Raw genomic sequence first — 26,689 nt, forward strand, 5'->3', positions numbered from 1 at the left:
GATCGCAGCATCAAGCAAACAATCTGAAAATTCCTGTCGTATCAATTCCTAGATATGGTCGAAACTATTTAAAGTGCACTACGTATAATAAACGCAACATTATTAATATTGCTACTACGGATAATTTAAACAAAAACTCGTCAAAACAGCCCAATACTTATAATATGGGCTTTTTAAACATAAGATCATTGTCTCCCAAAACGTTATTACTTAATGAGGTCATTAGAGACAACAATCTTAACGTCATTGGTCTTAGCGAAACCTGGCTCAAACCAGACGATTTTTTTGCGCTAAATAAGGCATCTCCTCCTAACTATACGAATGCGCATATTGCCCATCCCCTTAAAAGGGGTGGGGGGGTCGCACTAATATACAATGAAAACTTTAACCTTACCCCTAACCTAAATAATAAATACAAATCGTTTGAGGTGCTTACTATGAGGTCTGTCGAACCGCTGCCTCTCAATATGGCTGTTATCTACCGCCCCCCAGGGCCCTACTCGGACTTTATCAATGAATTCTCAGAGTTCGTTGCTGATCTAGTGACGCACGCAGACAATATAATCATAATGGGGGACTTTAATATCCATATGAATACCCCATCGGACCCTCAGTGCGTGGCGCTCCAGACTATAATTGATAGCTGTGGTCTTACACAAATAATAAATGAACCTACGCATCGCAACGGTAATACAATAGATCTAGTGCTGGTCAGGGGTGTCACCACCTCCAAAGTTATGGTACTTCCGTATACTAAAGTAATGTCCGATCATTACCTTATAAAATTCGAAGTTCTGACTCATTGTCAACAAACTAATAATAATAATAACTGCTATAGCAGCCGCAACATTAATGCTGCCACAACGATGACTCTTGCTGACCTACTGCCTTCGGTAATGGCACCATTCCCAAATTATGTCGGCTCTATTGATAACCTAACTAACAACTTTGACAATGCCCTGCGCAAAACCATTGATAGTATAGCACCGCTAAAACAAAAAAGGGCCCCTAAAAGGCGCACCCCATGGTTTACAGAAGAAACCAGAGCTCATAAATTATCATGTAGAAAGTTGGAACGCAAATGGCGCGCGACCAAGCTTGAGGTTTTCCATCAAGCATGGAGTGATAGTTTAATATCGTTTAAACGCATGCTTACCTTAGCTAAAGCTAAATATTACTCAAATCTCATCCGCCTCAACAAAAACGACCCTAAATTTTTGTTTAGTACAGTAGCATCGCTAACCCAACAAGGGACTCCTCCCAATAGCTCCACCCACTCGGCACATGACTTTATGAATTTATTTAATAAGAAAATTTAACTCATTAGAAAGGAGATTAAAGACAACGCATCCCAGCTACAACTGGGTTCTATTAACACAGATACAACTGTATCTACGACGGATACTGCAATACAAAATAGTCTCTCTCTTTTTGATGAAATAACATTAGAGGAACTATTACTGCGTGTAAGTGGGATAAAACAAACAACATGTTTACTTGACCCACTTCCTGGGAAACTTATCAAGGAGCTTTTTGTATTATTAGGTCCATCAGTGCTAAATATTATAAACTTATCACTTTCCTCTGGCACTGTTCCCCTAGCATTCAAGAAAGCGGTTATTCATTCTCTGCTCAAAAGACCTAACCTTGATCCTGACCTCATGGTAAACTACCGACCGGTGTCCCACCTTCCCTTTATTTTGAAAATCCTCGAAAAAATTGTCGCACAGCAGCTAAATGAACACTTAGTGTCTAACAATCTCTGTGAACCTTTTCAATCCGGTTTCAGGGCAAATCACTCTACGGAGACAGCCCTCGCAAAAATGACTAATGATCTACTGCTAACGATGGATTCTGATGCGTCATCTATGTTGCTGCTTCTTGATCTTAGCGCTGCTTTTGATACCGTCGATCATAATATTTTATTAGAGCGTATCAAAACACGTATTGGTATGTCAGACTTAGCTTTGTCGTGGTTTAACTCTTATCTTACTGACAGGATGCAATGCGTCTCCCATAATAATGTGACCTCGGACTATGTTAAGGTAACGTGCGGAGTTCCTCAGGGTTCGGTTCTTGGCCCTGCACTCTTTAGCATTTACATGCTGCCGCTAGGCGACATCATACGCAAATACGGTGTTAGCTTTCATTGTTATGCTGATGACACCCAACTCTACATGCCCCTAAAGCTGACCAACACGCCGGATTTTAGTCAGCTGGAGGCGTGTCTTAATGAAATTAAACAATGGATGTCCGCTAACTTCTTGCAACCCAACGCCAAGAAAACGGAAATGCTGATTATCGGTCCTGCTAAACACCGACATTTATTTGATAATACCACCTTAACATTTGACAACCAAACAATTACACAAGGCGAATCAGTAAAGAATCTGGGTATTATTTTCGACCCAACTCTCTCCTTTGAGTCACACATTAAGAGTGTTACTAAAACGGCCTTCTTTCATCTCCGTAATATCGCTAAAATTCGTTCTATTTTATCCACTAGCGACGCTGAGATCATTATTCATGCATTCGTTACGTCTCGTCTCGACTACTGTAACGTATTATTTTCGGGTCTCCCTATGTCTAGCATTAAAAGATTACAGTAGGTACAAAATGCGGCTGCTAGACTTTTGACAAGAACAAGAAAGTTTGATCATATTACACATATACTGGCTCACCTGCACTGGCTTCCTGTGCACTTAAGATGTGACTTTAAGGTTTTACTACTTACGTATAAAATACTACACGGTCTAGCTCCGTCCTATCTTGTCGATTGCATTGTACCATATGTCCCGGCAAGAAATCTGCGTTCAAAGAACTCCGGCTTATTAGTGATTCCCAGAGCCCAAAAAAAGTCTGCAGGCTATAGAGCGTTTTCTATTCGGGCTCCAGTACTATGGAATGCCCTCCCGGTAACAATTAGAGATGCTACCTCAGTAGAAGCATTTAAGTCCCATCTTAAAACTCATTTGTATACTCTAGCTTTTAAATTGCCCCCCCTGTTAGACCAGTTGATCTGCCGTTTCTTTTCTTTTCTCCTCTGCTCCCCTTTTCCTTGTGGAGGGGGGGGGTCACAGGTCCGGTGGCCATGGATAAAGTGCTGGCTGTCCAGAGTCGGGGCCCGGGGTGGACCGCTCGCCTGTGCATCGGCTGGGAACATCTCTGCGCTGCTGACCCGTCTCCGCTCGGGATGGTGTCCTGCTGGCCCCACTATGGACTGGACTCTTACTATTATGTTGGATCCACTATGGACTGGACTCTCACAATATTATGTCAGACCCACTCGACATCCATTGCTTTCGGTCTCCCCTAGAGGGGGGGGTTACCCACATATGCGGTCCTCTCCAAGGTTTCTCATAGTCATTCACATCGACGTCCCACTGGGGTGAGTTTTTCCTTGCCCTTATGTGGGCTTTGTACCGAGGATGTCGTTGTGGCTTGTGCAGCCCTTTGAGACACTTGTGATTTATCCATCCATCCATCTTCTTCCGCTTATCCGAGGTCGGGTCGCGGGGGCAGCAGCTTAAGCAGGGAAGCCCAGACTTTCCTCTCCCCAGCCACTTCGTCCAGCTCTTCCTGTGGGACCCCGAGGCGTTCCCAGGCCAGCCGGGAGACATAGTCTTCCCAACGTGTCCTGGGTCTTCCCCGCGGCCTCCTACCGGTGGGACGTGCCCTAAACACCTCCCTAGGGAGGCGTTCGGGTGGCATCCTGACCAGATGCCCGAACCACCTCATCTGGCTCCTCTCGATGTGGAGGAGCAGCGGCTTTACTTTGAGCTCCTCCCGGATGGCAGAGCTTCTCACCCTATCTCTAAGGGAGAGCCCCGCCACCCGGCGGAGGAAACTCATTTCGGCCGCTTGTACCCGTGATCTTGTCCTTTCGGTCATAACCCAAAGCTCATGACCATAGGTGAGGATGGGAACGTAGATCGACCGGTAAATTGAGAGCTTTGCCTTCCGGCTCAGCTCCTTCTTCACCACAACGGATCGATACAGCGTCCGCATTACTGAAGACGCCGCACCAATCTGCCTGTCGATCTCACGATCCACTCTTCCCCCACTCGTGAACAAGACTCCGAGGTACTTGAACTCCTCCACTTGGGGCAAGATCTCCTCCCCAACCCGGAGATGGCACTCCACCCTTTTCCGGGCGAGAACCATGGACTCGGACTTGGAGGTGCTGATTCTCATCCCAGTCGCTTCACACTCAGCTGCAAACCGATCCAGTGAGAGCTGAAGATCCTGGCCAGATGAAGCCATCAGGACCACATCATCTGCAAAAAGCAGAGACCTAATCCTGCAGCCACCAAACCAGATCCCCTCAACGCCTTGACTGCGCCTAGAAATTCTGTCCATAAAAGTTATGAACAGAATCGGTGACAAAGGGCAGCCTTGGCGGAGTCCAACCCTCACTGGAAACGTGTCCGACTTACTACCGGCAATGCGGACCAAGCTCTGGCACTGATCATACAGGGAGCGGACTGCCACAATCAGACAGTCCGATACCCCGTACTCTCTGAGCACTCCCCACAGGACTTCCCGAGGGACACGGTCGAATGCCTTCTCCAAGTCCACAAAACACATGTAGACTGGTTGGGCAAACTCCCATGCACCCTCAAGGACCCTGCCGAGAGTATAGAGCTGGTCCACAGTTCCACGACCAGGACGAAAACCACACTGTTCCTCCTGAATCCGAGGTTCGACTATCCGGCGTGATTTAGGGCTATATAAATAAACATTGATTGATTGATTGATTGAATATCCAGCACCTTGGCACAGCCATTGAAGAGGAGTGGACCAACATTCCACAGGCCACAATCAACAACATGATCAACTCTATGCGAAGGAGATGTGTTGCACTGTGTGAGGCAAATGGTGATCACACCACATACTGACAGCTTTTTTGACCCCCCAGATCCTCTATAAAGCAAAACTGCACACTTCAGAGTGGCCTTTTATTGTGGGCAGCCTAAGGCACACCTGTGCAATAATCATGCTTTTTAATCAGCATCTTGATATGCCACACCTGTGAGGTGGGATGGATTATTTTAGCAAAGAAGACATGCTCATTAACACAGATTTATACAGATTTGTGAACAATATTTCAGAGGAATTTGTGTATGTAGTAAAAGTTTTAGGTCTTTGAGTTCAACTCATGAAAAATGGAAGCAAACACAAAAGTGTTGCGTTTTGTTCAGTATATGTGTAAATCTTTCATAACTGTTTTGTTATAGGTGAAATGGATGATGTACTGGATTATATTTGCCCTATATACGGCTGTGGAAGTCTTCACGGATATGTTTCTTTGTTGGTAAGTATGGTCTTTTGGCATATAAATAAAAAGTCATGTTTGACTGAACGCTCGACAATTATTTTGGTGTGTTGCCAGGTATCTGGACAATAATGTGTTGACTTATTTTCAATGGACAGTAAATCTATTTGGGGTGTCACGATCCATTATTGATATCGGACCGATGTCAGCAAAATACAAGTATCGCCTGATATCCGTGTGCATCTAAAATGTCCAATCTAAGATCCGATACAAGCAGTCCTGCAGCGTGTTTACTTGTGCAAAGCTGGACAGCCAGTGAACATCTAAATGTCCTCCAACAAGCACACAGTGTTGGTCTTTTCTTGTGTTTTAGTGAAGTCTTTTACAAACAGTAAACATGGTAGGCCTTAGGCTACTCGGATACTAGCTCCTGCGTGGAAAGGTTATCAGGTGACCACAGATGAGGCACTAGCTGTTCAAAGTCGGGACCAGGGGTGGACCACTCCTCTGTGCATCAGAGATGAGTTTTGTCTACATTCAAGATGATCCCCTGCTGGCCCCACTATGGACTGAACTCTCACATTATTAACTATATCCACTCGGCATCCATCGCACTGGTCGCCTGGGAGGGGGGAAAGCTAGCAGCTACACAACAGCTAAGCACACAATAGCACACAAGCTAGGCATTTGAATAGGTGTCCTTAATTGAACAATATTACAGTCTAAAACAACACATTTGTCAATATAAACAAGTATCAAATATTTATAGTTGCATATTACTAACAGATACAAAGTCTTCAAGGCAGAAGCGTATTAAAAGTATTCAGTAACAAACGTGTCCGCATCATTCAACTTACTGTGTCATGATCTTAACTTTATGAATTACTGGGACTACTTGGTGTCGCCAAAAACAAATTAACACTCCACTTCAAAGGCATCTAAGTTGTTGTTCCATACCCAGCATTGTTCTTTGAGTAGTTTCACTTAATTAAATGTTTATTAACATTCCACACTACAAAATAAAGAAGTATGTGTGACTTGTGGCGATATCGTATCGGGTTAATATCGGTGTCGGCCAATACTCAAAGCCCCGAATATTGGTATTGCATCGGAAGTTAAAAAGTTGTATCGAGACACCCCTAAAATCTATACTTTTATACAAGCTGTTCACTGACTACTCTCATATATTTTGTTTTATAGCACTGTTCCCTGAGAATATATACTGTAATAAAAATAGTTACTGCAATGTGAGGGGTGTACTATACTCCCTTTTATGAGAAATTATCATACCATCTACTGTTTAGTTGACTGTTTTGGTGTGTGTAGGATGGTGTTCCTAATGTTGTGTCCAGTAGGCATGTTGACTGTGTGTGTTTGTGTGTGTGTGTGTGTGTGTCATCACATCATTCCAGGATTCCTTTCTACTATGAACTGAAGATAGCCTTTGTGGTGTGGTTACTGTCCCCCTACACTAAAGGCTCCAGCGTACTCTACAGGAAGTTTGTCCATCCTACTCTTTCCTCTAAAGAAAAGGTGAAAAATACGACTTTTTTTTTGGTGACTTAATCTATTATAGTCCAAGCAAAGCATCGGTCTTGTAATTTGTGCTGTTCGTCCCCACCAACAGCATTCTCAGCTACCCAGGGAACAAAAGCCCCTTTGTGCTAATTCACCTATTTAAATGTGTTGTATATGTTACTATTTGTGTGCTAAAAAAGTTCAAGTTAGCGTGTGTTGAGACATGACTCAATCAAGAACTCCAGTGCGCTACCGTAGCAGCGCATGAAAGAAGCAGTCACGCAAAGACACACAATGTGCTTTTTGTTTTGTGGCCTGTCACAGGATATTGATGACTACATCTGCCAAGCTAAGGACAAAAGCTACGACACGCTGGTGCATTATGGGAGAAAAGGACTGAATGTTGCCGCCACGGCTGCAGTCATGGCTGCAGCAAAGGTACTGCCGAATCGGGACATTTTTTTGTCCTTGTACTTGTACCCCAGCAGCTAATATCCCCCTGAGAGCTATCGTCATCTACAGTGGACATTTCTATGTGGATCAATTTTGTTGTCAAAATTACAAATATTGTTAAAAAAAATAGCCCAATTATGCATGTCCAATGTGGATGTGGAAATTGTTGCTGTTGTAAGTTGCACACTTTAGGCCTACTATGACCATCATGTATGATTATGCAATAGAACAATATTTTATTCCATTGTGTTATTATTATGTGCAACATGCAGATAGAAAACGAATGAAAGAATCATCCCTGCAGGAAATAAAACTGTACAAATAAAAATTCACTTGACATTCAGAACCTGATCTACTAAGATCGTGCTAAACAGTGTGCGCAAACTATAAAATTATGAGTACTATTAGCAGGCGTGTTGCATGTGATCTGCTAAGACAATTGATAACAAGTGCAAAAGTGGTGCAGACCGCTCTATTTAAAGGAGGATTTTGCGTGTATTACAGTCTGTCCAAGTAAATAAGTAAACCCTCATTTCCCTCCAAATGTATGACATCATATGCTCCAATGGTCCAATATGTGCTGTTTTGTTATGTTGTAGAATTCGCAGCATACAACACCTTTTCAGGGCGATATATTGTAGTCGTGAGATTTGGACAACAGGACCTTTTTTTAGCACGCTAAAAGGTGCGCTTTGGGAAGCACCGGTGTTGTGATGGTGCATCTGGAATGATCCAAGATGCATAAAAGAATGCATGAAAATGCATGTTTCAAGAAGTTTTTTCATATATGAGATACAAACCCTGTTTCCATATGAGTTGGGGAATTGTGTTAGATGTAAATATAAACGGAATACAATGATTTGCAAATCATTTTCAACCTATATTCAATTGAATATGCTACAAAGACAAAATATTTGATGTTCAAACTCATAAACTTTATTTTTGTTTTGCAAATAATAATTAATTTAGAATTTCATGGCTGCAACACGTGCCTAAGTTGTTGGGAAAGGGCATGTTCACCACTGTGTTACATCACCTTTACTTTTAACAACACTCAATTAACGATTGGGAACTGAGGAAACTAATTGTTGAAGCTTTGAAAGTGGAATTCTTTCCCATTCTTGTTTTATGTAGAGCTTCAGTCGTTTAACAGTCCGGGGTCTCCGCTGTTGTATTTTACGCTTCATAATGCGCCACACATTTTCGATGGGAGACAGGTCTGGACTGCAGGCGGGGCAGGAAAGTACCCGCACTCTTTTTTTACGAAGCCACGCTGTTGTAACACGTGCTGAATGTGGCTTGGCATTGTCTTTCTGAAATAAGCAGGGGCGTCGATGAAAAAGACGGAGCTTAGATGGCAGCATTTGTTGTTCCAAAACCTGTATGTACCTTTCAGCATTAATGGTGCCTTCACAGATGTGTAAGTTACCCATGCCTTGGGCACTAATGCACCCCCATACCATCACAAATGCTGGCTTTTGAACTTTGCGTCGATAACAGTCTGGATGGTTCGCTTCCCCTTTGGTCCGGATGACACGATGTTGAATATTTCCAAAAACAATTTGAAATGTGGACTCGTCAGAACACAGAACACTTTTCCACTTTGCATCAGTCCATCTTAGAAGATTTCGGGCCCAGAGAAGCCGGCGGCGTTTCTGGGTGTTGTTGATAAATGGCTTTCGCTTTGCATAGTAGAGCTTTAACTTGCACTTACAGATGTAGCGACAAACTGTATTTAGTGACAGTGGTTTTCTGAAGTGTTCCTGAGCCCATGTGGTGATATCCTTTAGAGATTGATGACGGTTTTTGATACAGTGCCGTCTGAGGGATCGAAGGTCACGGTCATTCAATGTTGGTTTCCGGCCATGCCGCTTATGTGGAGTGATTTCTCCAGATTCTCTGAACCTTTTGATGATATTATGGACCGTAGATGTTGAAATCCCTAAATTTCTTGCAATTGCACTTTGAGAAATGTTGTTCTTAAACTGTTTTGACTATTTGCTCACGCAGTTGTGGACAAAGGGGCATACCTCGCCCCATCCTTTCTTGTGAAAGACTGAGCATTTTTTGGGAAGCTGTTTTTATACTCAATCATGGCACCCACCTGTTCCCAATTTGCCTGCTCACCTGTGGGATGTTCCAAATAAGTGTTTGATGAGCATTCCTCAACTTTATCAGTATTTATTGCCACCTTTCCCAACTTCTTTGTCATGTGTTGCTGGCATCAAATTCTAAAGTTAATGATTATTTGCAAAAAAAAAATGTTTATCAGTTTGAACATCAAATATGTTGTCTTTGTAGCATATTCAACTGAATATGGGTTGAAAATGATTTGCAAATCATTATATTTACATCTAACAGAATTTCCCAACTCATATGGAAACGGGGTTTGTATATGAAAAAGACTATGGCCAAAATATACCCCACCAAAACATATCAATTGAATTTGTATTAACCAGTGCCTGAAGTCATGCAGCAGCTATAACATTTTAAAAAGGTATTGCTGAATAGACGATATGTCTATTTTTTTATTTATTTCTGACAGTCCAAATACTTTGACAGCGCATGATTCGCTGTCTTTGCCTTCTTTCTTACAATCGTTTGTCCGTAACTTCCAGATTGAAAACGTGCTAAATATAGTCGCAAAAACAGCAGTCACAAAACTTTTGATAAATCACATTGCCAGCGCTAAATTATTATATTTGCATCTCTTCCTCTAATTTTCAGCATATATTCTGCATATTCATAAAGACAGGCACGGTAAATGGATTGTGCTTATTATTTGACTCATTTAAGAGATGCATCATCCTCCGCGCACAAGCTTAATCGATCAGCTTTGAGTGCGCTATCAAGTTTGCATGTGTTTTAATACACACGCAAGCCTTTTAGATCAGGCCCTCTGTAACATTTGAACATTCATAAGTCATACAAGTGTAAAAAGAAGTGCTGTTAATAAAGAACCATACAATAATAACATCTTTTACTTCGAGTCATGGGTACAGTAATGAACGCTTATCCTAAGACTAAACACAGCTTTGTTCTTTTAGTGTTACTGTTGGCAGTAACATCCATATTGTACTGAGCTGCCAGGACACATATGTTTGGTTACCATCACATTTGTGCTCTTCTTACTTTTTGTGGTTATTGCAACAGAAAAAAAAAGAAGCAAAACATTTTTGCCGTTAATATTTTGTTGAGCTCTCATGTCGTCATGCAGGATAGTGGTTCTTTAGAAACTGGTGGGTTTGCCCCCATTCCATCCATCCATTTTCTACCGCTTGTCCCTTTCGGAGTCACGGGGTGCTGGAACCTATCTCAGCTGCATTCTGGCGGAAGGTGGTGTACACCCTGGACAAGTCGCCACCTCATCGCAGGGCCAACACAGATAGACAGACAACACTCACACTCACATTTCCCCCCATTCATTGCGGAAAATTTGAGGTTGACCATGAAAGAAAACTCAATAAAAGGATGCTTACATAAATACTTAAAATAGAAGCTGCAGTAGCCTTAAGTAGTGTACCCACTATGACAAATGATTACCGGATGTCATCTTGTTTACTTACTATTTTCTGCCCCAGGGTCAAGGAGTCCTGTCAGACCGGTTGAGAAGTTTCAGCATGCAAGATCTGTCTTCTTACCAGTCGGACCAGGTCAACCCCAGCTCTGAGTCTACGCAGCCAAGGGCCACAACAGCAGCCCAGCACCGGACCCGCACCATGATGCGCAGCAAGTCTGAAAGCTCCAACAAAGGTGACTAAACAGTTTCAACCTTGCAGGAAATATTGATTTGTCCTGCTGTTTTTGTAAGTTTATCCCCTTGAATGAACAGTTTTTTATGCTAGAATCATTTTAACAGAGGCAGAATATTAACACAAAATTCACACCAAATGATTAAATATATAAATAATAGCACCAAATGTATATTTGATGCTATTTGGATGTTTGGATGCAGAGAAGTGCTGGATCCTTTTGGTCCAATATGGAGGCAGATGAACAGGGCCTTAGGTTGCTTCTACACTAAGACGGCTACAATTATACAAGATATATCCCACCTAACCTTATCCCTGTCCACACACACACACAATGCCATCGTTTAAGACCTGCCTGCCCCTCCGTCCGCGGGCGGGCCCTGAAGTGTATCCTTATAAACATTGAAGAGATGCAAGCAAGATGTTCATTTAGATTTTTTTCATCATGCACGCTGCTTGGCCATTTCACAGTCACATGCATAAAGCATAACGTCGCTCAACATTGCTATAGATAGATAGATAGATAGATAGATAGATAGATAGATAGATAGATAGTACTTTATTGATTCCTTCAGGAGAGTTCCCTCAGGAAAATTTAAATTCCAGCAACAGTGTACAGAATTGGGATCGAATTTAAAAAAGTAATAAGTAAATAATGGGGGTATAAATGGAAACAAAATAGAAAAATATTACAATAGAATGAAAATAAAAAGCAACAATGAGAACAAAAATATAACAGTAAAATAAGAATATAACAAGAGAAACTAGACAGTAGTGACCATGTTATGAAAAATGATTGCACTGTTATTGTTTTGCATCCCCTGTCATCCTAGAACCCCCCCCCCCCCCCCCCCCCCCCCCTCCGTCCCAGAGAGGAGTTGTACAGTCTAATGGCGTGTGGGACAAAGGAGTTTTTGAGTCTATTAGTCCTGCACTTGGGATGAAGCAGTCTAGCACTGAACAGGCTCCTCTGGCTACTGACAACAGTATGCAGAGGGTGACTGGCATCATCCAGGATGCTCACTAGTTTTTCCACAGTCCTCTTCTCTGCCACCGTCACCAGTGAGTTCAGTTTTATTCCGATCATAGAACCGGCCCGCCTGATCAGTTTCTCCAGTCTGGAGCTGTCCTTCTTAGATGTACTGCCCCCCCAGCACACTACCATGTAGTACAGAACACTGGCAACCACAGACTGGTAGTACATCCACAAGAGTTTTTTACAGACGTTGAAGGAGTGCAGCCTCCTCAGGAAGTACAGCCTGCTCTGTCCTTTCCTGTACAAGTGGTCCTTGTTAACAGTCCAGTCCAGCTTATTGTCCACCCACACCCCGAGGTACTTGAATGAGTCCACGGTCTGTACCTCGACTCCTTATGTTGCTATGTTGCCGTCTGAGATGTGTTGTATCCGAAATAGCTGCAATCGCGCGTTTCCTTCTCTTAAGGTATTCATGTGGGATTTCTACAAGCGCCTGTACATGTAGAAGAAGGAGAAACACGGCCATGTCTGGATGACTCGCCTCCATCTTTCTCGTGTTTACCTCTGAGTGGAAACCAGTTGTTATGAAGCTGCTGTGGCACGTTCTTTCTGGCGTCACTTCCTGTGTGGGGCGCAGTCTTTCTGGCGTCACTTCCTCTCCGAACTCAGTTTGTAAACAATCAATGAGTCCATACCGAGCTAGGAGCTAGAGATTCAAGAAATAGACAGCGCACTTACCCAAAAAAATTCCCAAAAAGGAACCCTACAGAATAGGTTAGTGTGGCCGACACGGGATTTAGGCTAAATAGTTATTCGTTTAAGGAGTATTGAAGATATGTGGGTGATGGTTCTTCCAGCATGACAATGTCTAAAAAAAAATACTGGCAATGCAATAAAGTAGTGGCTCGTAAAGAAACACATTCAGATACTGGTGCGGCCTCTTGCCAATCTTCAGACCTTAATCCTGTAGAAATGTCAGGTTGCCAAGCGACAGCCTCAAAACCTTAAGGATTTACAGAGAACCTGTAAAGAGGAGCGGACCAAAACGCATCCTGAGACAGTGTTTTTGTGTTGCGGCATGGGGGTTTGTGGAATCATTGGCCATATGCAAAACCCAGTGTGTGTGTGTGCATATGTGTAAAACTGAGCGTTTTCATTTGTGTCATTAGAAATGTTATCTCATGTTTTTTAACCTTATTTACCAACAGAACATGAAATTTGTGTCTTGCGGGTGTTGGTGTTTGTGTCTCAGGGTCCATTTAAGTGTGCGCTGATTTTAAAGATACAGTTGAATGTCTATTCAAAAACTCAATTGGTTCTTGAACAGGGTTCATAAATAGAAAAGGTCACATATTAATTTTTCCGTAAGAAACAAAGTAAATATGAATAATGGGTTGCAGCCTCAACAAAGTAAAATTGTGTACACTTTGAACACAATATAAAGCGCTATACAGTACTGCATAACAAATAAACAAAAACAAGGAGATGATGGATCAACTTTGTATTTAATAACAAAGAAAAAAAACAGCAACTAGCTGAACTGTACTCATAATTTTCTGCTACTTTCTAAATAGGAGTGCAGTCTCCAATAACAGATAAAAGATAGAAAGATTTTACAAAACCCGTTTCCATATGAGTTGGGAAATTGTGTTAGATGTAAATATAAATGGAATACAATGATTTGCAAATCATTTTCAACCCATATTAAGTTGAATATGCTACAAAGACAACATATTTGATGTTCAAACTGATAAACTTTTTTTTTGTTGCAAATAATCATTAACTTTAGAATTTGATGCCAGCAACGCGTGACAAAGAAGTTGGGAAAGGTGGCAATAAATACTGATAAAGTTGAGGAATGTTCATCAAACACTTATTTGGAACATCCCACAGGTGAACGGGCAAATTGGGAACATGTGGGTGCCATGATTGGGTATAAAAGTAGATTCCATGAAATGCTCAGTCATTCACAAACAAGGATGGGGCGAGGGTCACCACTGACTTTGTCAACAAATGCGTGAGAAAATTGTTGAACAGTTTAAGAAAAACCTTTCTCAACAAGCTATTGCAAGGAATTTAGGGATTTCACCATCTACGGTCCGTAATATCATCAAAGGGTTCAGAGAATCTGGAGAAATCACTGCACGGAAGCAGCTTCGATCCCTCAGGCTGTACTGCATCAACAAGCGACATCAGTGTCTAAAGGATATCACCACATGGGCTCAGGAACACTTCAGAAACCCACTGTCAGTAACTACAGTTGGTCGCTACATCTGTAAGTGCAAGTTAAAACTCTCCTATGCAATGCGAAAACCGTTTATCAACAACACCCAGAAACGCCGTTGGCGTTGCTGGGCCTGAGCTCATCTAAGATGGACTGATACAAAGTGGAAAAGTGTTCTGTGGTCTGACGAGTCCACATTTCAAATTGTTTTTGGAAACTGTGAACGTCGTGTCTTCCGGACCAAAGAGTAAAAGAACCATCCGGATTGTTATAGGCGCAAAGTTGAAAAGCCAGCATCTGTGATGGTTTGGGGGTGTATTAGTGCCCAAGACATGGGTAGCTTACACATCTGTGAAGGCACCATTAATGCTGAAAGGTACATACAGGTTTTGGAGCAACATACGTTGCCATCCAAGCAACGTTACCATGGACGCCCCTGCTTATTTCAGCAAGACAATGCCAAGCCACGTGTTACATCAACGTGGCTTCAAAGTAAAAGAGTGCGGGTACTAGACTGGCGTGCCTGTTGTCCAGACCTGTCTCCCATTGACAATGTGTGGCGCATTATGAAGCCTAAAATACCACAACGGAGACCTCCGGACTGTTGAACAACTTAAGCTGTACATCAAGCAAGAATGGGAAAGAATTCCACCTGAGAAGCTTAAAAAATGTGTCTCCTCAGTTCCCAAACGTTTACTGAGTGTTGTTTAAAGGAAAGGCCATGTAACACAGTGGTGAACATGCCCTTTCCCAAATACTTTGGCACGTGTTGCAGCCATGAAATTCTAAGTTAATTATTATTTGCAAAAAAAAAATAAAGTTTATGAGTTTGAACATCAAATATCTTGTCTTTGTAGTGCATTCAATTGAATATGGGTTGAAAAGGATTTGGAAATCATTGTATTCCGTTTATATTTACATCTAACACAATTTCCGAACTCATATGGAAACGGGGTTTGTACAAACAATTGTAAAATTCACCATATCAACACGAAACAACGGAATGAAACTTGAAAAAAGCTCTGGCATTGTTTTACTTTAAGATACTGATTCGCTCATTTTGCTGTCATCGAAAAGGGTTCAGCCTTAGACAGATCATCCAATCACCTAGCCTAACTTGACATTCACCTCCAGAGACGCTGAGCATCCAAAGGGCGGGACAAAGCCAAGCATTTATCCAATGGCTGTCTAGTTTGGCTGTAATGAAATGGAACAACCCACTCTAGTCTCTTCCATTGAAATCAATGGACGCACCGTTTCAACACTGTTTAATGCACATTGACGCTACCACATTGAATGAGAAGAAAGTGAAACTGGATTCTGAACAAAAGTTGAAAGCATTAGTCAATGAAATGTAAACACAAAAATATATGTATATGTATATATATATATATACAACGTGTATATATATATATATATATATATATATATATATATATATATATGTACATGTATATTATATTTTATTATATATACATATAAATGGTAAATTTACCATAAATGTACCATTTATATATACATACATACAGTATATAAACGTGTAGTACGTGTTTGTTGTTAGCGTTTGGTGGTTGTAAAAAGTTGATTGTTGTGTGTTAACTTACCTGTTATATGTTGCGATGTTTATTCTTTGGTAGGACTCATCCTTCAGCAAACTAATGTACCTCTGAACATGTGGATGAGCAACGATGTCATCTACTTTTCGGAGTCTAAACTACAAGCCGTATTATAATGTGTTTGTGAGTGAGGGCCGGCGTGGAATAAGATAGGGACGGCGTGGCGCAGTGGAAGAGTGGCCGTGCGTGACCCCGAGGGTCCCTGGTTCAATCCCCACCTAGTACCAACCTCGTCATGTCCGTTGTGTCCTGAGCAAGACACTTCACCCTTGCTCCTGATGGGTGCTGGTTAGCGCCTTGCATGGCAGCTCCCTCCATCAGTGTGTGAATGTGTGTGTGAATGGGTAAATGTGGAAGTAGTGTCAAAGCGCTTTGAGTACCTTGAAGGTAGAAAAGCGCTATACAAGTACAACCCATTTATCATTTATTATTTATGAGGGCAAGCAGATAGTGTCACATCTAGAAACAAATAAATAAAAAAAGAGATTGACACATCTTTCTGTAGCGGTTCAAATGTATCTATGGCAGGATGCCACAAATAAATGAATGTATGGAAACACTGAAATGTGCAAACTTGGTGACCAGCTAGAAGAAACACTTTTTGCATTGGGATGAAATACTTAATATCATAATCATAAACAAATTAAAACATTTGTTTAATGGGTTTTGTTCCCTTTATGTTGCAATTAACTTACCATAAAACTCTACACTGGATGAAATAATTTATCCAGTGTATGAAAGTTCAAATCCATGTGGATTTATTGCTCAGACTAATTAAAAGCCACAGATGTTTGGTCTGCCTTCCTGAGTTCTTCCCGCCCTGATTATGTCCCTCTAACCCCCAGGCCCGCTTTCCTGTTTTGTCCGATGATGTTGCTCACATGTAGCTGGGGGGATTTGTTCCTCACTCCACATCATGTGAAGACTCTTATTTGTTGTTTTCTACTCTGTTCTATTTTTTTATCTGCTATTTATTTTTGCCTTCTAAAATAAGATATTTAAATATAAGCGCACCCAACATTTCAAACAGCCACTGCTGAAGTTTTGGGCTTGCTGTTGACAACTTTCAAATAATTCAAAGATTCAGTAAAAAGGATAGTCACAATATACTGCAGTGTGTAATACATTCATTGGACACAACATAATTTCATATGAAAAAAAGCTCTAATACATTAGCAATGATTTAAAAAAATACACTATGTTTACAGAGGTATTGATTTAGTAATTTAATTATTATTGTGTTTACAGTTTACTGCGTAGTAGTACAAACCCCGTTTCCATATGAGTTGGGAAATTGTGTTGGATGTAAATATAAACGGAATACAATGATTTGCAAATCCTTTTCAACCCATATTCAATTGAATGCACTACAAAGACAAGATATTTGATGTTCAAACTCATAAACTTTATTTTTTTTTTGCAAGTAATAATTAACTTAGAATTTCATGGCTGCAACACGTGCCAAAGTAGATGGGAAAGGGCATGTTCACCACTGTGTTACATGGCCTTTCCTTTTAACAATACTCAGTAAACGTTTGGGAACTGAGGAGACACATTTTTTAAGCTTCTCAGGTGGAATTATTTCCCATTCTTGCTTGATGTACAGCTTAAGTTGTTCAACAGTCCGGGGGTCTCCGTTGTGGTATTTTAGGCTTCATAATGCGCCACACATTTTCAATGGGAGACAGGTCTGGACTACAGGCAGGCCAGTCTAGTACCCGCACTCTTTTACTATGAAGCCACGTTGATGTAACACGTGGCTTGGCATTGTCTTGCTGAAATAAGCAGGGGCGCCCATGGTAACGTTGCTTGGATGGCAACATATGTTGCTCCAAAACCTGTATGTACCTTTCAGCATTAATGGCGCCTTCACAGATGTGTAAGTTACCCATGCCTTAGGCACTAATACACCACCATACCATCACAGATGCTGGCTTTTAAACTTTGCGCCTATAACAATCCGGATGGTTCTTTTCCTCTTTGGTCCGGAGGACACGACGTCCACAGTTTCCAAAAACAATTTGAAATGTGGACTCGTCACACCACAGAACACTTTTCCACTTTGTATCAGTCCATCTTAGATGAGCTCAGGCCCAGCGAAGCCGACGGCGTTTCTGGGTGTTGTTGATAAACGGTTTTCGCCTTGCATAGGAGAGTTTTAACTTGCACTTACAAATGTAGCGACCAACTGTAGTTACTGACAGTGGGTTTCTGAAGTGTTCCTGAGCCCATGTGGTGATATCCTTTACACACTGATGTCGCTTGTTGATGCAGTACAGCCTGAGGGATCGAAGGTCACGGGCTTAGCTGCTTGCGTGCAGTGATTTCTCCAGATTCTCTGAACCCTTTGATGATATTACGGACCGTAGATGGTGAAATCCCTAAATTCCTTGCAATAGCTGGTTGAGAAAGGTTTTTCTTAAACTGCTCAACAATTTGCTCATGCATTTGTTGACAAAGTGGTGACCCTCGCCCCATCCATGTTTGTGAATGACTGAGCATTTCATGGAATCTACTTTTATACCCAATCATGGCACCCACCTGTTCCCAATTTGCCTGTTCACCTGTGGGATGTTCCAAATAAGTGTTTGATGAGCATTCCTCAACTTTATCAGTATTTATTGCCACCTTTCCCAACTTCTTTGTCACGCGTTGCTGGCATCAAATTCTAAAGTTAATGATTATTTGCAAAAAAAAATTTTTTTTATCAGTTTGAACATCAAATATGTTGTCTTTGTAGCATATTCAACTGAATATGGGTTGAAAATGATTTGCAAATCATTGTATTCCGTTTATATTTACATCTAACACAATTTCCCAACTCATATGGAAACAGGGTTTGTACATCACTAGTAGTAGTAGTATAGTCAACTCCATTGAGTTGTGTGTGCGTGCGTGTCTGTGTTTTTTTTGTTTGTATCAGTTTTATTGTTATAAACAGTACCTGAGATCTCAAAATGGCCCCAAAATAATATTTCTTTCTTCAATTTATATAAAAATTATGAATTTTTTTTCTCTCAAATTGTAAGACAAATTATGTGCGTATATATACTTATTAGTATATTTATTAGTTGAACTATAAATGTATTTATATCTGTATAATTATAACAATACTAACATTATTATTATGTATTAACAGTATAGTAATAAGAGAAGCCAGAAATTAATTAGCAAATAATCAACCACGTCAATCTTTTTTTTTCTGTTCAGAAATGTAACCTAAATAACAATAATTTAATATAATTAGCTCTTTACATTCAGTTACAGCGCTGTGGTATTAACTGTAACTGTATATTAATCGTTACAAAGCATAAATGACCAACGCTGTTCATTTAGGGCAGCTGCAACATAAACCAGTGATTCCCAACCACTATGCCGCGGCACATTAAGCACACAATATGAATGAAATCTTTAAGAACAAACACTCTTAATGCGCAACATAATTATTAAAGTTACTTATACGTCCATATAACGCACAGTCGCTCACAGAACAATGAACAACTTAGCGCCTGTCTCCTTTCTTCGTGTCTGCAGCATCAGCAAGCACTGTTTCCCCTGCGTTGTGCAGGCGCCGTCACATGAGGCGTTCAAGCACACTGCGTAACTACAAGTGTTCAGACACCAATGTAGTCACGCTGTTTAATTTGTATTCACGTACAGTACACTCTTATTACATTTAATCAGTGGCGGGCCGTGCGTTTCCCACAAAGGCCTTCAGTGATGTCCGACTTCAATGGTTACCTCTCAAAATAACATCATTGATGTCACTACATGACCATTGCTGGAGAAATACTATACAGAAACACATTTACGCACTACTGGCCATTGAATCACCACATCAACATTGTACATAACGCGTTATTTTCTGGCGCATTTAAAAATCAATAAACCTGCATCAGCAATTAAAACATATCTTATGTGGTACTGTCAAAATTAAAATAGCAAAAAACATTAAACGTGAAAAAATTAAGAAATAAAATATTTGAACTCACAATTTGTAAAACCCATTTTACGCCGTATAAGCCAGTGGTACCGCTCGTCGTCGGTTGATTCGAGTGGAAATGGCGGGCATTTCCCCAATTTATCGCCGGGACAGCTGAGCTACCTTGCGGGGTTGGCCGACATGGTCTCACAATATGTAGTTTCTCTTTAAATATCCTTCTTGAAAAGGGCCTTGCAAATATATATCTGCCACCTAATCAACGTTTCGTTCTCCTTCTTTGTGGGTTAAAAAAGTGAGTATTGGTGATTTCTCTGCTAGCCCTGTATGGCTACAGCGCAACACTTCCTGCTTCCTGCTAAATTGCAACTTGTGAATGGATACTTACTTTGGAATGACAAGTTAGTATCCAATCACAGTCTCGTTAACAACAGGTTACGAAGATAGTAGGGGTGTAACGGTACACAAAAATGTCGGTTCGGTACGTACCTCGGTTTAGAGGTCACGGTTCGGTTCATTTTCGGTACAGTAAAAAAAAATATATATATATACATTTTTGGGTTATTTATTTACCAAATTTGTAAACAATGGCTTTATCCTTTTAACATTGGGAACACTATAATAATTCTGCCCACGTTAATCAACATTAAACTGCCTCAAGTTGTTGCTCAGATTAAATAAAAGGACACAACTTTTCTTCTACATATAAAAAGTGCAACATTAAACAGTTTCAAGTCAACTCATCATGCTTAATTTATTACAGCATTTGGGAAGCCTGTAGTTGATTTTTATTATGTAAATGTTATATTTTTATCAACATGTGATAGCAGGGACCCTGCCATTCGAAACTAGGCTGCTCCATTACTAATGATTAATGTAACTATAGCTGAAAAAATAGTACAATAGCAATAGGAGAGACTATTCATCCCTGAACACCATGGAGTTCATGTAGGCTTAATGATGCAGTTACATTATTATATCAACTATCAGAGACAGAAACTCTTCATTTAACATAATGTCCTTTTTTGCTGCTTCAACACAGCTCAATCAACACAGAAAAAGGTAAAGTGAAATAACAGACATGCAGGGCTTTGCTGTCCGTAACACACACACACCGAAAAATGAACTAACGTTACGCTAAAAGAGAATTAGCCTTCACCTCAAGCCAGGACTGCGAGCGAGCTGAGCTGCAGTTTATATTTCTAGAAGGTCAACGGGCTCATAGTGATGTTACTAGTAGTTGACTGGGAGGTGTTTATTATAATTTGGGGAGAGTCCGCTACCTGATGCTTACCTGCTAAACGCTGAGCACTGACTACATGCGCTCTGAATACGCACTGCTGATTGGCTGTTACCGCTCCGAGTACGCACTGCTGATTGGCTATTACCGCTCTGTTTGTAACCAATCAGATGGTTGTGTGGGTGGGACAATGCTGGGTGCTGCAGAGTACTGACAGAGACAGGCAGAAGGAAGCAGAGCAGCTTGTCAAGACTTTAGCTTAGGCGGCTACTTTATATGTCTGTGTGGAAACTCGTTCGGTACACCTCCGAACCGAACCGAACACCCCGTATCGAAACGGTTCAATACAAATACACGTACCGTTACACCCCTACTAGATAGGCTACTGTCAACAACTTGTGATCTGATTGGCTATCACAACTGTCACTCAACTCTGTGTTCTCAAATTCATCCGCTAACGGTCCCGGTCAGTATCCAATCACAGGACGCGTAAATGTCAAGTTTAACGTGAGGCCAGCTAGAAGGCCTTACTGACAACAACTCGTGATCTAATTGGCTATCGCAATTATCTATCAACTGTATGTGTCCATTCACTTACAGTGCACAGAGGCCTGCATTGCTGACTTTGAAGGCGTCTGGCAGATTTCGTAAAGCATGGCAACATAAGATAGCAGAATTCTGATTGGGTACAAACTAAAACTAAAAACTACAGCACTGGAATGAGCATAATATGACATGAAGAGAAAATTAATAATTTTAGATATTTAGGGAAAGTAAATAAAAGAATACTTTTATCTTTAGTTATGATCATGATTTCTGATTATGTTAGGCCAGCTGAGAAGGCCTTGCTGGCCCTGACGGCCCACCACTACATTTCTATGGATATTAAAACATTTTAAAAAGTGATTTATTAATATATTATTTGCGCCACTTAATGTAGTGGCCAGATGGGAATTTTTAAGCGGCATTTTGTAGACTGCTTGCAAAGTTTACACATGGAGATGCCCATAGTTGCTGTTTATAAGACTCTATTTTAAGTATGTCCATAAAATGTATTTATGGCACTTTTCAAAAGCTGAAGGTCACAATGTGCGTTTGCAAGACGAGAGACGCCAAGTAAACACAAATACAGCAATAGTAGATAAAGAGCAAGCACATACATGACTCTATAACCTTTTGACAGTTTTCCATCTGGCCTCTTAGAGGACAAATAATAGTGTCAACCTTTGTCTCTTGGACAATGTCACTGATTTCTGGTGTCTTCCATTCCCACTCAGCACCAGCGACCTTTCCCCCTTTATGTGGTGCAGGACAGGATTTTGACATGACTGAATATGAGGTGTTGGGATTAGACAAGCCAAAGGAGTTGCTGACACCCGATCCCTCCTCGCGCTGCCCACCCTCTCCCACTCCTCCAGCTCTGCAGCAGCCAGAGGAGGGAGCGAGTGAGGCGCATCAGGCTCCAGACTCACCACAGCTCATGTTGATGAAAAGAAAAGCTCCGGAGGTAACCTGGCGGCCTGCCTGCTCACCAAGAGTCTAACCCCGCCCTCCTGAGTGCTCATTCACTCACACAGCAGATTGTTTACACTCATGTGTTGCTTGCAACTAAATGAGCGCACCTGGAGCTGGAAACACGTTTTGCACGGATGCACAACGAGGCGTCATGTGCAGATGTGGCATGCCAGGGCCAAATACAAATAATGCACTGTGACTTTCAATATGCTTGTAGATTCCCCCTTTATTTATCCAGGAGAGTCCCTTGAAATTGAATAACTCTATAAAAAATGTAAACAAGGAGATGAATTCTACTTTTTTTATTGTTAGCGACAGTGCATATTGATGAACATCTGCAGTGTAAATATGACATCCTAGTTCAGTTGATGTGTTGTCCCCAGGTGCATAGAAACAGACAAATAAGAATAGAAATATAAGGGAACCAATAAACAAAACTTCAAAATACAATAAAAGTAATCACAGACCTCATTACGTTTCATCCACTGTTTAGTAGTCGGTTCCAGTTTTTTATTATTGAAAAAAGAATGCTTTATTTTTTTAACTGCGTAAGGATTGTGATGATGTTTTTTCATTTTCTTTTTGTAGTGGAAGCTATCACCCCCACCAACAAATTAAAAACCACAAAAAACTAGCAACAAATAAATAAATATTATATAAAAGAAAGATAAGTACATAGATAAATAAATAAGGGCAGCACGGTGAAACAGGGGTTAGTGCATGTGCCTCACAATACAAAGGTCCTGGGTTCAATCCCCGGGCTCGGGGTCTTTCTGTGTGGAGTTTGCATGTCCTCCCCGTGACTGCGTGGGTTCCCTCCGGGTACTCCGGCTTCCTCCCACCTCCAAAGACATGCACCTGGGGATAGGTTGATTGGCAACACTAAATTGGCCCTAGTGTGTGAATGCGAGTGTGAATGTTGTCTGTCTATCTATGTTGGCCCTGCGATGAGGTGGCGACTTGTCCAGGGTGTACCCCGCCTTCCGCCCGTGTGCAGCTGGGATAGGCTCCAGCACCCCCCGCGACCCCGAAAGGGACAAGCGGAAGAAAATGGATGAATGGATACATTTGATCAAACTTATTCAGAGAACGTGGAAGAAAAAATCTTAACATTTTAAAATTTCCAGATTTGAATTGCACAACACAATTCCCTAATCCATCGATCGTAAAATGGAGGCCCAGCAGAGATGCATTTAACTAGGAAGAATAGTGTATGAGAAGTGTGTGGCCCAAATTCTTGATGCTGGAATTTAGACCGTTTTTTTTGTGTGTTTTTGAGTAAGTTCGACTTTTAAAATGTCGTTTTGTGTGTCTGTAGCTCTCCAGCATCCCCCGCGACCCCGAAAAGGGACAAGCGGTAGTAAATGGATGGATGGATGGAGCTGCATTTGTGTGTGTCTCTATGTAACCCAATTGTGTATCCACCCTTTACATACACACTAACTTTTAGCTGCAGTGCTAACATTTTAGCATCATTATGTTTGGTTAGCTTATTCACTGAAGGGTCGGATACCAAATTTTAACTGACTGGTGGTTAGTTGGCAAAGAAGCTTTTTTGATGTGTAGCAAAGCCTGTTTTTCTTTTCTTTCCTTTTTTTTTTTTTTACAAAACTGTGTTCCGTGAAGTGCAGGGCATATACATATTTAGTAGCAGGTCACAGGTGGCATATGTGTACAGGAGGAGGGCGGTTTTAAAAAAAATCTCTGACAATAATGACATCAATTAAAAAAAGTTAGCGTTGGAGTGCATCTTCTCTCAAAAGAAATGAGAGGAAGAAATTCTCATAAACAGACTCGCATTAACGTTTTAATATTAAAGAGGAACTGCATTATTTTGGGAATTTTAATTATCTGTCACAATCCCTATGTAAGACCGCCAACAAAACTCCATTTACATCTTGTCACCTGAATATTAGCATGTATTAGTGATATTGTCATTATAAGCGCTAACGCAGAGGAACTACTTTTACTGGCACCGTGATAACAGAGGTAACAAGTTTATGCAGCTATTGACATACTGATCTGGTGAGCTGCTGCACCGCCTCTTGAGTTGGTAAAAGTTAATTCTAGATTTTAAAAACTCATGAATCTCACTTTTATAGTAGGTTGTTGTTGCCATAAATCGAGAAGTTGGTCAACTTTGACTTTCAAGTTAGACCCGCAGATCGCAGGAAAGACGAAAAGACGCTAATTTGCGCCCACCTTAAAAAAAAAAAAGTTTTTAACTGCGTAAGGATTATGATGAATTCTTTATCTAAACAGGAATATATAAACATCCCATCAGTGGGCATCCCAGTGATAGCAGACATCGTACAATAGGTGATTGTTTTATTATGTTTTTAGTTTGTATTTCTTGTTTAGCACTTAGCAATACTGCTACTTGTTGGATCTGCTTATCACTCGGCTTTTAAAACTTGTAGTTGGTCCTCCATATATTCAGGCTCCAAAATGTAAGGTTCTGGATCCTCAAATTTATATAAATAAAATGTAAGTAACCATGCATGAATCAGATTAGACCTGAACTTCTCTTCGGTATGATTAAGTTCTATAGTATGATGTAATGTCAGGGTTTGGGTGTGGCTAGTGGACCTAAACGCAGAAGAGCAGTCGTATTCAGCTTAATTAAATAGTTGTTACCAAAAATCACTTGGAAAACTTAGGATCAAAAATACCAAATCAAAAACAAAAATCTCTGAATGTCCAAATACACAAAACCCACGCAAGGAAACTACAGAATTACGTACAACAATTATTAGGGAATTCATGTTGTGTTCAAGCATATTTGCACCTGTTTGAATACATGTTAATACATTAATATTGATATTTTAATGGTATCCGTTTTTTATTTTTATCAGTTTTTTGATTACCTAATTGGCTTACATCAGGGGCGTCTATAACTTTTTCCACTAAGGGTCATATAGAAATGATGGGATCCACTTATGTATACAGCTGTATATATTAAAAATGTTGTAAAAAAAAAAAGCAACAAAAAAAGGCTATATTTAAAGACAAACCTTTGTGTTGTTACACTTGAAAAGATGACCTGGGTTTCACAGCATTTAACAGTATTTTTTCACAGTCAAGTACTGTTATTAAAATATACTGAAACATGACAACAGATATTATAATACTTTTATATTTCACAGTAAACTATTGTAATCAAAGTCCAGCACAAGAAATGACTGTAAATTCAAACTGATTTTGTTTTCCGTAGACTATGTTGCACACTCTTGTACAGTAAGTGGCGGTATGCTTTTCAAGTAGGTACCGATACATTTACAGTTGTGGCGTTACTGCACTGTAATTATCTGTAAAAGCACAGCTCTGCAGTTACAGGAAATTGCTGTAAATATACTTCACAGTAAATATTTTCTGAAAGTAACTGGGAATTTGCTGTGAATTTACAATTAAAAAGTTTACCGTATGGTATTAGTGTCAGTATTTCAGCTTTAATTTCAATTATTATATATATATATATTTTTGTATTTTATTTCTACAGTGTGCTGCGGGTCAATAAAAATGACTCAGGCCAATTTTTGACCTAAGGCTGTGGTTCTCAAACTGTGGTACCCAGGCTTCATCTAGTGCAGGGGTAGGGAACCTATGGCTCTCGAGCCAAATGTGGCTCTTTTGATGACTGCATCTGGCTCTCAGATAAATCTTAGCTGACATTGCTTAACATGATAAGTAATGAATAATTCCTCTGGTAATCACAGTGTTAAAAATAACGTTCAAAATATAAAACATTCTCATGCATTTTAACCGACCGCACCTGTTCAAGAAGTTGCATTAATGGTAAGAGGTATTTTATTTATTATTGGTTAGCTTCAGAATAACAATGGTATTAAAAAGAATAAGAGACTTATTATACTCTAAACATGTTGGTCTTACTTAAAAATGCATGCATTTAGTTGTACTCAGTGTTAAAATAATATTATATGGCTCTTATGGAAATACATTTTAAAATATTTGGCTTTCATGGCTCTCTCAGTCAAAAAGGTTCCCGACCCCTGGTCGAGTGGTACGCCAAAAAAATCACTTGATTAAAGTACAGTATTTTATTTTACTATATTTAAACACAGTGTTACTGTTCATACTGCATGTAATGTTCCATTCGCCAAAATATTAAATATACTTGTTAAATAAAATACCTGCTGTTTTTATGAATACTTAGGCCTAC

The 26,689-nt window shown here is 40.5% G+C and overlaps 1 protein-coding gene across 1 annotated transcript in view; it reads left to right on the forward strand.

The window, feature by feature from the left end:
• Positions 1–26,689, forward strand: part of reep1 (receptor accessory protein 1) — a 45,310-nt gene that overhangs the window by 15,908 nt on the left and 2,713 nt on the right. The window contains exons 3-7 of the mRNA XM_061968901.2: positions 5,238–5,314; positions 6,688–6,808; positions 7,118–7,231; positions 10,828–10,999; positions 22,272–22,501. Coding sequence (XP_061824885.2) covers positions 5,238–5,314; positions 6,688–6,808; positions 7,118–7,231; positions 10,828–10,999; positions 22,272–22,501 — 714 coding nt within the window. The remainder of the gene's footprint in view (positions 1–5,237; positions 5,315–6,687; positions 6,809–7,117; positions 7,232–10,827; positions 11,000–22,271; positions 22,502–26,689) is intronic.

This window comes from Nerophis lumbriciformis, linkage group LG08, assembly GCF_033978685.3.
Source record: "Nerophis lumbriciformis linkage group LG08, RoL_Nlum_v2.1, whole genome shotgun sequence".
In the NCBI taxonomy this organism is placed as follows: domain Eukaryota; kingdom Metazoa; phylum Chordata; class Actinopteri; order Syngnathiformes; family Syngnathidae; genus Nerophis; species Nerophis lumbriciformis.